At 38.0% G+C, this 17,042-nt stretch overlaps 1 protein-coding gene across 1 annotated transcript in view; it reads right to left on the reverse strand.

The window, feature by feature from the left end:
- LOC124803299 (lipase 1-like) overlaps window positions 1-17,042 on the reverse strand; it is a 221,342-nt gene that overhangs the window by 26,388 nt on the left and 177,912 nt on the right. The window contains exons 5-6 of the mRNA XM_047264482.1: window positions 12,433-12,591; window positions 6,764-6,848 (exon numbers count right to left, since the gene is read on the reverse strand). Coding sequence (XP_047120438.1) covers window positions 6,764-6,848; window positions 12,433-12,591 — 244 coding nt within the window. The remainder of the gene's footprint in view (window positions 1-6,763; window positions 6,849-12,432; window positions 12,592-17,042) is intronic.

A 17,042-nucleotide genomic window follows, 5' to 3' on the forward strand; every position in this document is an offset into this window, starting at 1 on the left:
ACACAAGAGAAAGCAATGGTCCCGAGGTGGAATCTTGAGGAACATTAATTCCCAATCAGATGAAGACTGATTGCTTCTCCTCAGGTATTTTGCAATGACACCCTTTATTTTTTGTTAGTTAAGTAACTTTGGCCTAACAGGCCATGAAGGTCCAATGGGACTCCCTGGCTGCTGTGTAATCCTCAACCCACAGGTGTCACAGGATGCAGATATGGAGGGGCATGTGGTCTGCAGACCACTCTCTTGGCTGTATGTCAGTTTACCAGACCAGAGCCACTGTTTCTCAGTCAAGTAGCTCCTCAATCAATTTTGCTTCACAAGGGCCGAGTGCACCCCACTTGCCAACAGTGCTTGACAGACAAGATGGTTACCCATGCAAGCTCTTGTCCAGCCCGACTGTGGAAAGGCCATTAGCATTAGTTGGGTACCACTTTAACCATTTTGCAGCACTTAAGAGAATGCTGTGATTCACAGAGTGAAAGGTTTTTGACAGGTCACAGAAAATGCTGTAGCCTCAAAGACAAAGTGGAGGGGTAGTGGCAACAATAGAGCCCAGTTCAGTAGGATTTTTGGCAATAATACCAGTACTACAGAGAGAGAAAACTAGTAGGCTTCTGTGGATGGACTCAGTCCCCAGAAGCAAATGAAAACAAGCCACATTGAATAACTGACACCTATTAAGATATAGCAATGAGAATATTGCAAATGATTTATTACAGGAAACTAAACAACAAATTAACGGATGTATTTGACCAAAACTAAAAGTCACAACAGAAAATGTTCCAGTAAACATAATTTGAGATTCAGGTAGTGGCATGAATGTAATAGACAAAAACCTTCTAGAACAGAATAACATACTGCAGTGTTTTCCAGCATTTTGAGTATGTGGATGCAAGATAATAGGAGTCGCAGGAACCAATGGCAAACCAACACAAACAGAGATGTTAGTGAGATTTAGTGTTGATAAATCTACAGTTGAATACCCAATGTTACTTACTGTAGGATTAAATGTCGCTACAATTCTAGGTATTGATCAGTTGTCTGAGCAAGGCGTTGTATTAGATTTCAGGAAAAGGTTTATAACATCCACTTATGGGAAAGGTGCAGAATTAATGACACTCTCTTTGAAACAGTTATGTCGCAGAAATATAAAATAGCACTCATAGCAGAAATGACTAGATAACTATAAGAAAAGGCCATATACTATTTATAATAAACAGATAAATAAAGAGGACATTGAAGCTAATATTAGCAAATTCTCAGGACTTGAAATCAAACAGAAGTCATTTCTTGCAATGAAAGGATTATACAGGAAATTTCTATCTAGTATCTAGTAATGTATTAAATGCAACACATAAGATGGCCCTCCTCAAAAACAAAACACTTTGGAAATAGACACCAGACTGTAGTGCAGAATTCTTAAAATTCAGAAACCATGTAGCTTCAACACCATTGTTATTACAGTCAGATTTTGGCTTACCTTTCCTTAGCCCTGCTAAGTAAGCACAAAGACAGTTTCTCCATGAAACCAGAACTCAGTAAAGATTGTATGTTTATGCTAAAGATAGAATCTCACAAATTATTTTTTGTGAAACTTTACCCAATACTGGTAGCAACAAAAGAGTCAACAAGACAGGGATTAAACAGGATGATTGCTTGGAACGTTGTAGAAAATTCTAACAGCTGTTCCAACAGTCCATTGGTATCTGTTAAAAAAAAACTTGATGGATCAGTGTGGTTAGTCTTTGACACAAGAACAACTAATATGGTAACTGAACCCCAATCATTGAGGAGCTATTGACAAAATTTACAGGGATGAAATATATCAGTACAACAGACTTTAGACTCAGTTATTGGCAAATACAAATACACATAGATTCAAGAAAATACACTCCAGTCCTGTCTGAAGACAAATCATGTATTTTAAACTGTTTCTGCTCCAGTGTTCATCAGAGCCTTAGACAACATGATAAGGGTTAACTTACAAGACAAGGCTTTAATATATTTTGGAGATATGGTAGTCATATCTATAACTGGGATGAACATCTTCAGACATTAGATCAGGGAATAACAATAAAACTTTCAAAATCACAGCTTGGTAGGAGCAAAGTCAAATTTTTGAGTCATATATTGAGTGCAGACGGAGTCACACAATATCACATTGGTTAGATGCAATAACTCGTTGCCCCAAATTGACGACTAAGATGCAATACAAGACATTCCTTGGAATAATATGATTATACGGGCAATTTCTATCTAGTAATTAAATGCAACATGTAAGATGGCCCTACTCATAAAACATAACACCTTGGAAATGAACACTAGCCTGTAGTACTGAATTCTTAAACCTGAAATACCATATACCTTCAACACCATTGTTAATAAGCCCAGATTTTGACCTATATTTCCATTTGGTAACAGACACATCAGACTATGGTCTAGGAGCTCATTTGTATCAAGAGAAACATACATGCCAGGGAATAGAACATTGCTCCGTAGCATTCAGAAGCTGAATGCTAACACAACATAAAGAAACTATAGAATCACTGAAAAAAGATACTAGCCATTGTGTGGGCATTTAAAAAAATTTAAATATTTATTAGTTGGACATCAAACAATAGTACACAGCAACCATAGAACATTAACATTTCTATTAAAGATTAAACTCTTGCATACTAGACATATACAGTGGCCATGGTCCTACAGGAATTTCAATTTCAATACACTATGTGAAGGACAATGAAAACTTAGTGTGAGATGCTCAGCGATAACCAGTTTTAATCCTGCTGAAAATTTTATCACCAATACCTGACTGTCAGTAGTAGGTGAGAACGTGGTGTAAAGTACATAATTAATTAGACACAGCGTCAATACCCATGGTTAATTTACACACTCACAGCAGGCTATGAGTGCATGTGGTATTGTTATGGGTATTAAGCTCAGTGGCTCCTTTGCGGCATTGTTTGAATGGAATAATCTATGGGCCAGAACCAGGTTCCATTCATTCACATATAACTACTTATTATTAAAATATAAGCACAACCTTACACTCTGCACATACTTATCACATTCAGCAACACTACAAAGTTACACATCAGACAAGCTGAACACTCAAGCCTCCAAAGTGACACCCATTTGAAATGATTCACGTGTAATGAGCTACATTCTTAGAGGCAGAAGCCTCCCTCCCCTTCTTAAAGGAAATTATATTCCCAGTAGAATGAATTGGCATTTGTTGTTGTTTTTATGCTCTCCATGTCACATCAACTGTTAGTGCAGACAGAAGTTTTGTATGGGAATAAAGTTACTGGAAAATTGTGCACATTTACACCTATAAAAATTAGTTGTTTGGAAACATCAATTTAAAAAATTGAAACAATTGATAACTATAAACTACAATTATGAGTTTGGTAGCATGTGGAAATATGTTTGACATAATTTGAATACTCATTAATTTTAAACACAAGACCCTGTTAGTTTCCTGAAATCAGTCCCTGTTTCACTGAACAGATCACTTACCAGGACCTTGACTAAAACTAAAGACAAAATGTCAGAACTCATGCTGCAAGTCACACAAGTGTTTTGTATATGTGATCAATTATTTTGAATCACCAACTAAGGTACTTATGATCAAGATGTTAAATTTTCAACAGACGATACATTTTTTAAACAATGAAAAGTCCAGGATGGAATAACAACAATATTATGAAAATGATAGACTACCTCTCACCATATAAGTGTATATTGAAAGGGTAGGCAAATAGGAAATGGAGGTAGCTATTTGTCGCAGTAGACAAGAAACTCTGAGATAGAAATTGAAGCTGCATGTGAGATCAGTATCAGCAGTGGGCATAAAATGATAATTGGAACCTTCTATTGTCCACCAGACACATCTCCTGATGTAACCATGAACTTCAGAGAAAACCTCAGTTCGCTTGTATGTAAGTTCCCCAATCATATTTTAATCATCAGTGAAGACATTAATCATGCAACAATTAAATCGGAAAATTAAAGTTTTGTTAGAGGTGGGCATGATAGGACACCCTCTGAAACTTTATTAAATGCCTTATCTGAAAATAACTTAAAACAGTTAGGAACCCCACCCATAATGGAAATATATTGAATCTAATGGCAACAAATAGACCTGACCTCTTTGAAGATGACCATATTGAAACTAGTATCAGGGGCAACAATGATTACCAAAGTACAAAGGACAACTAAAACAAGCAGGAAGATACATATGGTCAAAAAAAAAATCAGTTACGTCATATTTCAGTAGGAACTTGAAACTTTCAGCACAGGGCAGGAGCATGTGAGGCTCTCTGGCTCAAGTTGAAAGGAATAGTTGACCTGCACTGGACAGATATGTATCCAGTAGAACAGTTGATAATGGGAGGAAACCTCCATGGTATACAGTCACTGTAAAGAAACTTCATAACAAACAGAGATTACTGCATAACAGATGTAGAGCAAACTGTAGGGCTATAGATAGAGAGATGCTGAATGAAATGTGTTTGGCTGTCAAGAGTGCAATGAATGATTCATTCAATTACTACTGTAGCAGAATATTTTCAATTGATCTTTCTCAGAACCCAAAGAAATTGCAGTCATATGAAAAGGCTGCTAGTGGCACCAAAGTTAGTGTCCAATCCACAGTGAATGAGCCAGGAAATGATATTGAGGGTAACAAAGCAAAAGCTGAAATGCTTAACTCTGTTTTCAAATATTCCTTCACAAAGGAAAAAAAAGGAAGGAAAAAAAAAAAAACAGGAGAACTACCTCAATTTAATCCTCGTACCACTGAAAAGTGGAATGAAATAAGTACTAGTGTCAGTGGTGTCAAGAAATAGCTGAAATCATTAAAACTGAACAAAGCTCCAGGCACCAATGGAATCCCCATCATATTCTATACTGAATTTGTGGCTGATTTAGCTTATATTTTAACTATAATCTATCATAGATGCCTCAAACAAAAAACCATGTCCAGTTCTTGGAAAAAGGCACAGGTCACACCCATCTACAAGAAAGGTTGTTGAAGTGATCCACAAAACTACCATCCAATATCCTGGACTCTGATGTGTTGTAGAATCTTAGAACATATCCTGAGCTCAGACATAATGATGTGTCTCGAACAGAATGACCTCCTCAATGCCAGCCAGCATGGATTTAGCAAAGATTGATCATGTGAAACCCAACTCTCACTTTTGTCACATGACATACTGAAAGCTTTGGATCAAGGCAACCAGGTACATGCAGTGTTTCTTGATTTCTGAAAATTATTTGACTCAGTACTGCACCTACACTTACTGTCACAAGTATGATTATATGGGGTATCAAATAAATTTGTGACTGTGTTGAGGGCTTTTTCATAGGGAGGACACACCATGCTATCTTGGTTGGAGAATCATTATCAGATGTAGGAGTAACTTCTGGTGTGCCCCAGGGAAGTGTATTAGGACCCTTGCTGTTCATGTTGTATATTAATGACCTTGCAGACAATATTAATAGTAAAATCAGCCTTTTTGCAAATGATGTTGCACTTATCTATAATGAGGTACTATCTGAGAGAGGCCGCATTAATATTCAGTCAGATCTTCATAAGATTTCAACTTGGTGTAGAGATTGGCAATTTTCTCTAAATGTTCAGACATGTAAAATTTTGCACTTCACAAAATGAATTAAATGTAGTATCCTATCTGTAAAATCAATGAGTCACTATTGGAATCACCCAACTCATACAAATACTTGGGTCTAACACTTTGTTGGGATATGAAATGGAATGATCACATAAATTCAGTCACAGGTAAAGCAGGAGTTAGATTTCAGTTTAGTGTTCAAATACTGGGGAAATGCAATCAGTCTACAAAGGATATTGCTTACAAATCACTCATGTGACCAGTTCTAGAATATTGCTCAACTGTGTACCAGATAGGACTAAGAGGGGATATTAAACATATACAGATAAGGGTACCATGAATGGTCACAGGTCTGTTAAGCCATGGGGGAGTGTCACAGAGATACTACAGTAACTGAACCGACAGACTCTTGAAGACAGATGTCAACTATCCTGAGAAAGTCTATTAATGAAATTTCAAGAACCAGTATTAAATGATTACTCTAGGGATATACTACAACCCCCTACATATTGCCCACAAAGGGATTGTGAGGGTAAGATTAGAATAATTACTGCATGCACAAAGGCATTCAAACAATCATTTTTCCCATCTCCATATGTGAATAGAACAGAAAGAAACTCTAATAACTAGTACAAAACCCACAGCCATGTGCCTCATGGTGGTTTTCTGAGTATAGATGTAAATGTATATTTAGATAGAAGTTGCAGACAGGCACAATAAAGTACTTCAAAAGAAGGCCTTTTGGACAAAAGCTTACTGTAGCCATAGTAGTGAGAGAAGGTACTTACTGAGCTTCTAATGGTATCTGTAGTACAGATCAGTCATTATCCATGCAAGTGTCATATATTTAAAATATATTGTTACATCTTCTATTGTATGATGCCTTCCTATCCTGTTAATTTGCGGTGGGGTTCATGTTCTCTATACCTTTTAATTGTTTATGTTAATTAATTATAGATACGAAACATTATCTGTCTGATCTGAAAGAACTCCACTACAAACCAGACAAAACAGTAAATATGCAGGGAACCATAATAATTAAAAATTCTGTGGTTGTTATCGCTGGCATAAAAATTAGAACATTGTACTTTAAATATTATGTTTGTGAGGCAATATTTCATACTCACCTGATTTTATTAGCTGTCTGAAATGTATTGTTGAATATACTGATGCTCCAGCAACCAGGTGTGCAATATCAAATGACAGTCTTGACTGTAAACAATTTTCATGTACATTTAATGTGATGTTAACTTTTAAAACCTTAATACACACTACACCTATGTTCAAGGTATTTATTTATGGATATCAAATTGTGATGACAAATGGAAATAATATATTTCTGTTTGTCTATAGTATCTTCAAGCAAGGTAGAGAAAAACCATACAGTGGAAACATAGAAACACACACTACAAATCCGTAATTTTTTCATTCATCTACTTACCTTCATGAAGAAGTGGCTTAGGAGTTATATAATCAACTAATCAGAAGAATTTATGGTCTCTCCACTATGATATATCATAAACCAAATGCCTGTCAGTGGCTGTTTCCCTTCATCCTTAAAAATGACCATTAGTGCTCCTCTGCACAAAAAAGGTGACAAGTCTTGTCCTAATAACTGACATCCAATTTCTCTTGTACCCACCATTTTGAAAGTAGTATAATAAGCTTCTTATTGCATATGTCTTCAAATTGGCAAACATCTGTCTGTGAATAATATTCTTAGTGACTGTCAACTTGGCTTCAGGTCCAGCTTGTCAACATAAAAGCAATTGAAAATATTGTTTCATTTCTTCTATCATAATTTGAATCAATGTTACCTATTAAAACTGTCCTCATGGATCTCAGCAAGGTATTCGTCTCTGTTAGCCATAGAATATTGCTAGAAAAGCTCTACTGCTATGATTTTAGAGGCTCAGAACTATCTCTGATCAGGTCCTCCCTGAGTGACAGGAAAACAAATTGTGCTGTTCAACAATATGAAGACAAACTTCTTGGGTATCACACAGGGCACACCACAAGGTTCTCTGTTTGGACCTTTACTCTTCATAATATATGTAAATGACTTGTCCTGCACTATGTTATGTAAATCTACACCCTACACAAATGATACCACTTTTACTACAGCTGGGAAACACTTAGGAACTTTAAAGCAGGAGTAGGGATCATCTCACAGGAGCCAGTAAGTGGTTCAAAATCAGTGAACTGCATATAATCATGAAAAAACTGTAAATATTCTCTTTAGTCTACGTCAGCTAAACTACTTGGGACCAAATTGACTCAAAATTAACACAGCAGGATCATCTGATTATATCTGTATTAAGATGGCACTAGTGACATATTCGTTGGGTGAATTAAGAACTCAAGTTAGTGATAACTTGTTGCTCAGTGCATACTATGCCTTTATCCATATCCATTTGACATATGCCATTTGGTTGTGGGAGAATTCACACACATTTGACATACGCCATTTTGAGACCATAACAAGTTTGTTTCCATGGCCATCCTCCACAGCAAGCACAGAAATATTTGTTTTGTAAATAAAAACCATCTTTTCTTACTGCATTATAGTTTATTTCTCCTGGAGTACACAGAATAATCAGGAAAATATAAGAGGAAACACAAGATGGTACACAATGACATACAAACACATCACACATAAAATCACCAACTTTTTCAAAAGACAAGAAATAAACATAATGTACACAACAGACAGTTCTATTCAAAAATACACCTTAAAATTGATAAAAAACTGAGACATATACTAGGAAGCAGGTATATATCAATTACAGTGTAACAATTGTGCTGACAGATACATAGGACAAACAGGCAGAACATTTGATGTCAGTCACAAAGAACACATGAAAGCCTAGAAGTATGGGACAAACCACTCTACATTCATAGAACACCTAAGAGAACACAATCACAAACCAACAGCTGGAGAAGAAAACATGAAAATAATTAGAATCAACAATAAAAAAAACACCTTCTAACCCTGCAAGAAAATCACCACATAGAGAAAACCAAAGCAGAAAAGAAAACCCTGTTGAATGACCAAGTACACATGCCAAACAACTCATTGTTTACACTAATAGATAAAATAATAAAGTAACACTCTAAAAGAGGATTAATATCATAATAATAATACCACCCAACACCTTTCCACTCACTTGTCCAAGAACCCATTCACAAACATATAAACCAAAACTCAAATCAGCTGAACAAAACTTTCAACCACTCTTTGACAGCTATTACATCCATATTCAACATTCTACAACTTGCACTGAGTAACCAACAACACCTGGGGGTAAAACTATTTAAAATATTGCCAGTACAGGCACTCAGTGTGTCACTGACTATGTTTAAAAGCACCACACAGAAATGACCCAGAGAAAAAGCACTATACGCAGTAGAAGAGTTCAAAATGTGCCCTAAAGATGATCTTAAGTACTAAGATAGTTTCATTTAGATTAAATTTACATATGTTAATATATTAAATATATCATGTGCATTATGATGCACAAATTTGTATCTTTATAGGCAATAATTATCTAAAATATGTGTGATGGAAAATAATGATCTAAAATATCTTTAACACCACAATTGTTATTTTTGTAATTGTGTATGTAGGTTTGAATGTACACAAAAGAGAACATTGATTGCATTTTTTATTGCTTAAAGATCAATAATAGCTAAAGACATCATTATAAAAAAGTATCCCGCATGCCACACTGGACAAGTACCCCTTGGAGAAAGGTTATAGTGGAGGAGAGCTTCCCAACAGCCTGTTGGCTGTTTTCAGATAGCTACTCCTGTATGGCAGTCACTGTTTGGGCAAGGGGGGGGGGGGGGGGGGAGTGAGTGTTCAGACCACTCTGTCAATGGTGAAACACACAAGTCCCTGCTGTTGCATTCTGTCATATGCTTGGGCCTTGTCTGTCTTGAGGCAAAAGAATGACCTAATTATTAAATAAAGCAAATTAATATTATATCTAAAAACAAAGACGATGTGACTTACCAAACGAAAGTGCTGGCAGGTCGATAGACACACAAACAAACACAAACATACACACAAAATTCAAGCTTTCACAACAAACGGTTGCTTCATCAGGAAAGAGGGAAGGAGAGGGAAAGACGAAAGGATGTGGGTTTTAAGGGAGAGGGTAAGGAGTCATTCCAATCCCGGGAGCGGAAAGACTTACCTTAGGGGGAAAAAAGGACAGGTATACACTTGCACACACACACATATCCATCCACACATACACAGACTGTGTCCCTGTCCATAAAAAGTTTAGCTACTGTGGGAGACAAAGGGCTACGCATAGCAACACTGCTAGTTTGCACAAAACATTGTTCATTAAATAAAAAGTAAGTTGAGGTAAGCACATGTTTGTAAGGTTGAAAGACATCCAGCTCCTTCTTAGCTCCTACTAGTTGTAGTGAACCCATCAGTGGTACTTGTGTAAACAAAGAAACTATATTGAAATGATTAATGGAAAATCTCATATAAGATGTGAAACAAATACTAACAAAGAGATAGAGGGGCTGGCCAGTACTTACCTCAGCTCAATACAGCCGATAGATACACATAAAACAGAACTGAAAATTTACATTCCTAGCTTTCGGAACTTTGTTCCTTCATCAGGGAGGAGAGAGGGGAAAAAAGGGAAGAAGGGAAAGTGGATTCAGTTACTCACAACCCAGGTTATGAAGCAACAGGGAAAGGTAAACAGGGAGGGTGGCAAGGATGGAGGCAGTAGAACCCCATCTGTATGTTTCTTGGGTAGGCTGTAAAATTAAGGTGAAACTGGTGCATGTGTTCTTAAGCTCCATGCCTCCATCCTTGCCACCCTCCCTGTTTACCTTTCCCTGTTGCTTCATAACCTGGGTTGTGAGTAACTGAATCCACTTTCCCTTCTTCCCTTTTTTCCCCTCTCTCCTCCCTGATGAAGGAACAAAGTTCCGAAAGCTAGGAATGTAAATTTTCAGTTCTGTTTTATGTGTATCTATCGGCTGTACTGAGCTGAGGTAAGTACTGGCCAGCCCCTCTATCTCTTTGTTAGTATTTGTTTCAAACTATATTGAAACTCATATATCTTTTGGTTTGAGACACAAATCTTCTGAGCTTTAAATATGGTGCTCACATCTTTCTACCAAATGGCATAGAAGAGAAGACAAATGTTTTGCTAGGTAATATGTTGAGGTTCCTATCCTGCTCACGGTGGGGTGAAGTAGAACCCCTTCTGTATGATTCTTGGGTAGGCTGTAAAATTAAGGTGAAACTGGTGCATGTGTTCTTAAGCTCTTTTTCAGATGTTCAGGAAACTAGCTAGATTTGAGGAGTGCAGATGCCTTCCATTGTACTGCATCCATTGGATCCTTCTGAAGACCATGACATGCTGAGTCCTGCACTAAAGCCATCTTCCTGCTAAGTAAGATGTTGCATGGAGAAGAACAGTACTGTTTCCCTTGTCAGCAGGTAAAATTATTATTTATGTGCCTTCTTGTAAGGAACAGAGTGCTTTTCTTTCTTCAGTGTTGATGTCCTGCTTGAGTGTGGGCATCCTAGTTAAAGGCCTGCAAGGCTCCTGCTTATTTAGTCAGCAGTCTTCTCAGAGCACCTAAAATGATACCACGTATGTAACTTTTGTTACAAAAATATGTAGATCAGCATGGCCCATATGAGATACTCCCTCATTCCAAGACATCTTTTTTCAAGATAAAATCCTTTATGAACAAAGTCTTCAGAGCAGGCTAAAAATGTAGTCGCTTTTCCAATGCTAATGTCACAGCGTTACTCAGTGGCTTGTCTGTGAAATTAAATACAGTGCCTCTGCATAGTTTATCTTTTAGTGATTATTGTTGTGTAAGACAATGGCACTTGTAAGTTTAACACATTATGGTCTGCTGCCACATCCAGTCTGAAAGCAACCAACCATGCAACACTGTCCATCCATTCTCAGGAATCTGCTGACAGATGTGACGAGGTATTCAGATGAAGTGGAAACAAGCTGCTGGAGACTATCTTCTTCTTGCCTTGTGTAATGGATTCTCTCTCTCAGCAATGCCATGCTGGGTCATTGTTCAGTACTCTTGGTGGCTGCAGATGCTATATAATAAGTAAACTTGGTGAATGTCAGTAAATCTTGCTGGTCCCAATATCTCAATAAAAATGCGAGGGAGCACAACAGTCTGTTTCTCTTGCTACAGAGTTTAAAACTCACATATTCTGATGACCATCTCCTCCTGTAGAGGTACCAGATGTGCTGTTTGAGACTTTCCACTGACAGTGTGAGCTGTCCCATTTTAATCTTCCCCAGTCTATACCACTCCCCTCCCCACCAAAGCAACTTCTAGTTCTGAAAGCTAGGAAATTTATCACTTTTATTTTTGTATATATCCATCACCAGCAATACACATTTTTCCTCCTAAAAGTACTGGCAAGCAGTTCTATCACATTATTTGTTAGTTTTGTTGACTGGATTTTCCTTTGATCATACACAATGTTTAAAGGGTGTACACTTGAACAAAATTTCATTTATATGGGACAATTCCACCACAATGTTCATTATTCATTATCTGGTGTTGTAATTTGAGATTCACTTGCTGATTGTATTTCAAAGTGAGAAATTTTGTACTACATTTTTGCTGAAGCTTGCTTTCCTCATTAACAGTAACATAAGAAGTGGATTACATGGAATTAACACAATTAAAAGTGTGGAAAGTGAAAGTGATGATAGACAATCATACAAACCAGGAATTTATGGTAATAATGAGTTTAAAAAAAATGAAAACTTACATTATTCATGTCTTGTGGTTCTTTCTGTGTGGTGATGCTGATGATAAGTTTGCAGACATTGAGGTAACGAGAGTGGACACTGCACAGCCTATCAAGTAACATCAGCAAACTCTTGGAACGGGGGAGTATCTCATATGGGCCATGTTGATCTACATATTGCTGTAACAAAAATTACAAATTTGGTATCATTTTAGGTACTCGGAGGAGACTGCAAAGAAAAAAATATTTAATAATGCAGGAGGGCACAAATAAAATGAGGACTAGAAGGAAGGGAGCTTTTTAGAGGAGCAAGAATAACTCAAACAATTGGACATTCCTATTTAGTGTTCTTCAAGAGTTTTTAACATGGGATAAACATCTGCAGTAAAGGGGAAAAACAGTTACAGTACTCTTGTAAAGGGTCTGTTCTTGATACCCTTACTAAATAATTAATTATAACTCCCACTACTGGTTGGTACCATATCACTAGCCTTCTGGAAGGTCCCAGAAAGGAACATTTCATGCCAAAAAGTGGGTAGTCCCCCCATCAGACCGTGCACACTTGGACAGATATGGAAGAAGCAATGTAATTTGTGACAAGCTGCCACTGAAGAGAATCAGGATGCGGCTGCAGTGTCAGAAACAGTTTCTGTTAATGAAAGAAATATCTGCATGATTAAGATTTAGAGGAGTTCAATGAATGGAGGAAATAATTCTGTAACTGTGGAAAAGTTTTGTCAATATATTCAAAAGGAAACTGAAGTTATAGCTGGAAGAGTAATCACAGAATATTACATGTGTTGCCACCAGTAATGTTGCGTGGGTGTTTCATCATTAATAAGGTGACTGTCAATATGTTTAGATATTGGAAGAAGTTATATTGTGCTCCAGTGAGTCAGTTTAACCTTTCAGAATGCAACTTTCACCTTAAATTTTATACTGTGGTTGGAAGGAGTGAGTGCTGTGAATCTGCATATGAGCCAGATTAGTGTCCATTTATTTGTTTCAAGAATTAATAAACTCTGTTTCCATTGAGTGACGTTTATCATTTCAAAAGTATCAGTAAATATAAATCATTATGAGCTTAGGAAGTAGTGTGTAGGTCAGTCTCAGGCATACAGCAGAATTCAATAATCGTCTATGTATGTGGGTGTAATCACCAGCTATCTTCTCTTATTTGTCTGACAGCCAACTGAACTATTAAATAACACAGGAGGTGGTTGCATATGTTTGATGCATGACAGGACTGAATTAATGCAATTTGCATTTTGAAAAATGAAGAGACTGTTTCTGATGAAGAGGACTGTTTCTGATGAAGAAACTGTACATATGTTGCCATGTAAAAGAACTCAGTTCTTTGGTGAAGAAATTGGTGATGAAAGTAGAATTAGAGGACATTAACCAAAATCCCATTAACTCAAAATGATGCCACATTTTAGAATAGGACTTTAGTGGATTAAGCTGTGCCAGATTGATTTGTGATAATAATTACTAGAAAATATAATGGAAGGAAACATTCCACGTGGGAAAAATTATATATAAAACAAAGATGAGGTGACTTACCGAACAAAAGCGCTGGGCAGGTCGATAGACACACAAACAAACACAAACATACACACAAAATTCAAGCTTTCGCAACAAACTGTTGCCTCATCAGGAAAGAGGGAAGGAGAGGGGAAGACGAAAGGAAGTGGGTTTTTAAAGGAGAGGGTAAGGAGTCATTCCAATCCCGGGAGCGGAAAGACTTACCTTAGGGGGGAAAAAAGGACAGGTACTAGAAAAGAGTTACATGTGTTGAACGGAAAGACTGAAAATTTTGGTACAGAAGTAATTGTGTGCATTGAATAGAGACAACATGCCAAAAAGAGAATTAAGAACTTTGGACATGAAAGGTAACTTGACTATGTGGGTTAATCTTGTTCATTGCATTTGGATTACACAAGAAAGAAGAGAGCAGAACCATTGCATTGTGACACATCACATCAGCAGTACTTCCCAATGGCAGCCAGATCGTCATCACAAACAGACAAAAGTATGTGTCACACACAATTGGCGAAAGAGCATAGTAATGCATGGCACTGGATTGCTGCATAGTGCACTTAATATTGTGCTGCAATGTTAAAACAATATTGCATAGGATAATTGACTGTGCTGAGTGAGGATCCATTTTATGTAACATAGTAACAAAATTCAGAATGTATGACAATGACAAGATGGCTAAGATGGTGTGTACAGACTTAATTAAACTGCAGATACAGGGAAAGAAATGTCAGTAGATTCAAGGTCATTGGGAATATAGTAGAACTGAAGGCAGTATTGATACAAATAGTACACTAGAGGTTGTGAATCAGAGTGCCTCCACACTGCTGTCAAAGAATAACCAACAGGAAATAGATGTAGACAATACAGAGGATGAAGATCTTTCTAATATGATGCAGTTACTTTTGTAGAATATGAACAGCTGACAGAAAGAATATCTAGACAATTGTAAGAAAGTGCAGGCTAATCTTGCAAAGCAATCTGCTGTAAAATAATAATAATAATGATAATGATAATGTGAAGCTAACTTTGCTAAAGACTTTGCTGATTGAATCTGAGGAAATCTAAAATGTACAAATAGACAACTGAAAGGAATGCAGAGTAGTACAGCTAAGAAGTTCAGAGAAGATAGACAACTGAAAGGAATGCAGAGCAGTACAGCTAAGAAGTTCAGAGAAGAGAGGTCAGCTTTTGTTCAGTATCAGAAATAGTTAATTAATAAATTGTGGCAAGGTGTTGCGGGTATTAAAGAACAAGGTAACAACCACACTGTAAATATGTGTGTACAGGAAATCAGATATATATAGCTGATTTCTAGTACACACATATTTACAGTGTTGCATTGAGACCACGGACTGCTCCCTAAGAGCCTGGAAAACAAAGGTGTTGATATGTGACTTGGATGATGGTCACCATACACTTTTGAAGCTTCTGTCTTGTTTTATTTATTTCTGTAGATAGATTGGTGTGTTTCTTACCTTGTTCTTTAATACCCATAACACCTGTGTGTGTGTGTGTGTGTGTGTGTGTGTGTGTGTGTGTGTGTGTGGTGTACGTGTGTACATCATTGGATCCTGCAATCATAAAACACTAAAGCCATACTGGTGACCCCACGAGCTGTCCACTTCTCAACGCAAATGGTAGACCTTCAACTGGGAGCTATTTGCTATTTACACCACTATCAAACATTTCCAAGACGATATTGTAGGTTGCCATATAATGGTATTTACCGACCACGAACTACTCATATACGCTTTCCGCAAACCAAGCAAGGACTCATCCCTGAAGCATTTCCATCATACGGACCTCATATGCCAGTTTACAACTGACATACATTAAATCCGAGGGCAGAAAATGTCATCAATTTTTTATCTCATGTGTCAGTATTTGAACTTGCCACATTGCACTCCAGTACTAAAACAGGACTCGGACTCAAGTTACGGATACTTCCTGGGTTCTTGTCATGCATCTGGTGTGACATTTCAATGGGACACATATGTCCAGTGATTCCTGCACCTCTCCTCTGGGACATTTTTAATAGTATTCACGACTTGGCACGCCCTGGCATACACGTTACCGCATGTCTAGTATCCGACATTTCATTTGGACCGCGGTGATAAAACAATGTTGCAGTTGGGCATGAGCATATGTGGCTTGTCAGTGTGCAAAAGTAGGACGTGATGCACAGCCCCCCATGGGTACGTTTGATGTGGCAAAATGAAGATTTCAACACATGCACATTGATATTGTTGAGCCCCTACCCCTCTGGGGCCCCTTTCATTACATACTGTCTGCCATCGACAGGTTAATCCGCTTAGTGGAGGTAATTCCCCTCACTACTATCACAGCTGACATGGTGGCCTGAGCCCTTTTATTAATGTGGATTTTGCACTTCAGCTGCCCAGCTTCTATCACCACCGACCAGGGCTACCAGTTCGAGTCCATCCTTTTCAGGCAGCTTTGTGAACTGTGCAGGGTGAAATGATTTAGGACAACAGCACACCAGCCCCAGACCAATGGGCTCATCGAATGCTGGCACCAAATGCTTAAAGCTTCACTGATGTGCCACAGAGGTGAGTGGGCTGATGCCCTACCATGTGTAATGTTAAGGCATTCAGATCACATACAAAGAAAACCTCGGTGCATCTCTGGCGGAAGTACTATATGGAGTACCCCTCACACTCCCAGCAGAGTTAGTTGATCCTTCGCTCTCTCCAGCTCAAATCTGTGACATGACCTTCATCAGGCATGTTAAGCAGCTAATCACTAACATTTGCATGCCCCCTGCCCCCTCCGTCACACTCACTTCCCGCCGTATTCCTGCACAAGTACTTATCGTCATGAACTCACGTCATGGTGCATGAGGTATCTACCGATAGTTTGCGGGTGAGTGATCACCATTCTCGCACGTGTGATGTTACCTACTCCCAGTCGGGTGACAGTGCTGCAGGTGCGTGTGACATCACCCTACAGAGTGACATTAGTGATGACTCCCTCTCCTACAGGCAGCCCCCCCTCCCCCCCCCTCCCCACGCCTCTCCCCTGTTAGGATTTTGTGATCTATCAGGGGTCAGCCTCAGAATGTGTGACAT

This window comes from Schistocerca piceifrons, chromosome 6, assembly GCF_021461385.2.
Source record: "Schistocerca piceifrons isolate TAMUIC-IGC-003096 chromosome 6, iqSchPice1.1, whole genome shotgun sequence".
Classification (NCBI taxonomy): domain Eukaryota; kingdom Metazoa; phylum Arthropoda; class Insecta; order Orthoptera; family Acrididae; genus Schistocerca; species Schistocerca piceifrons.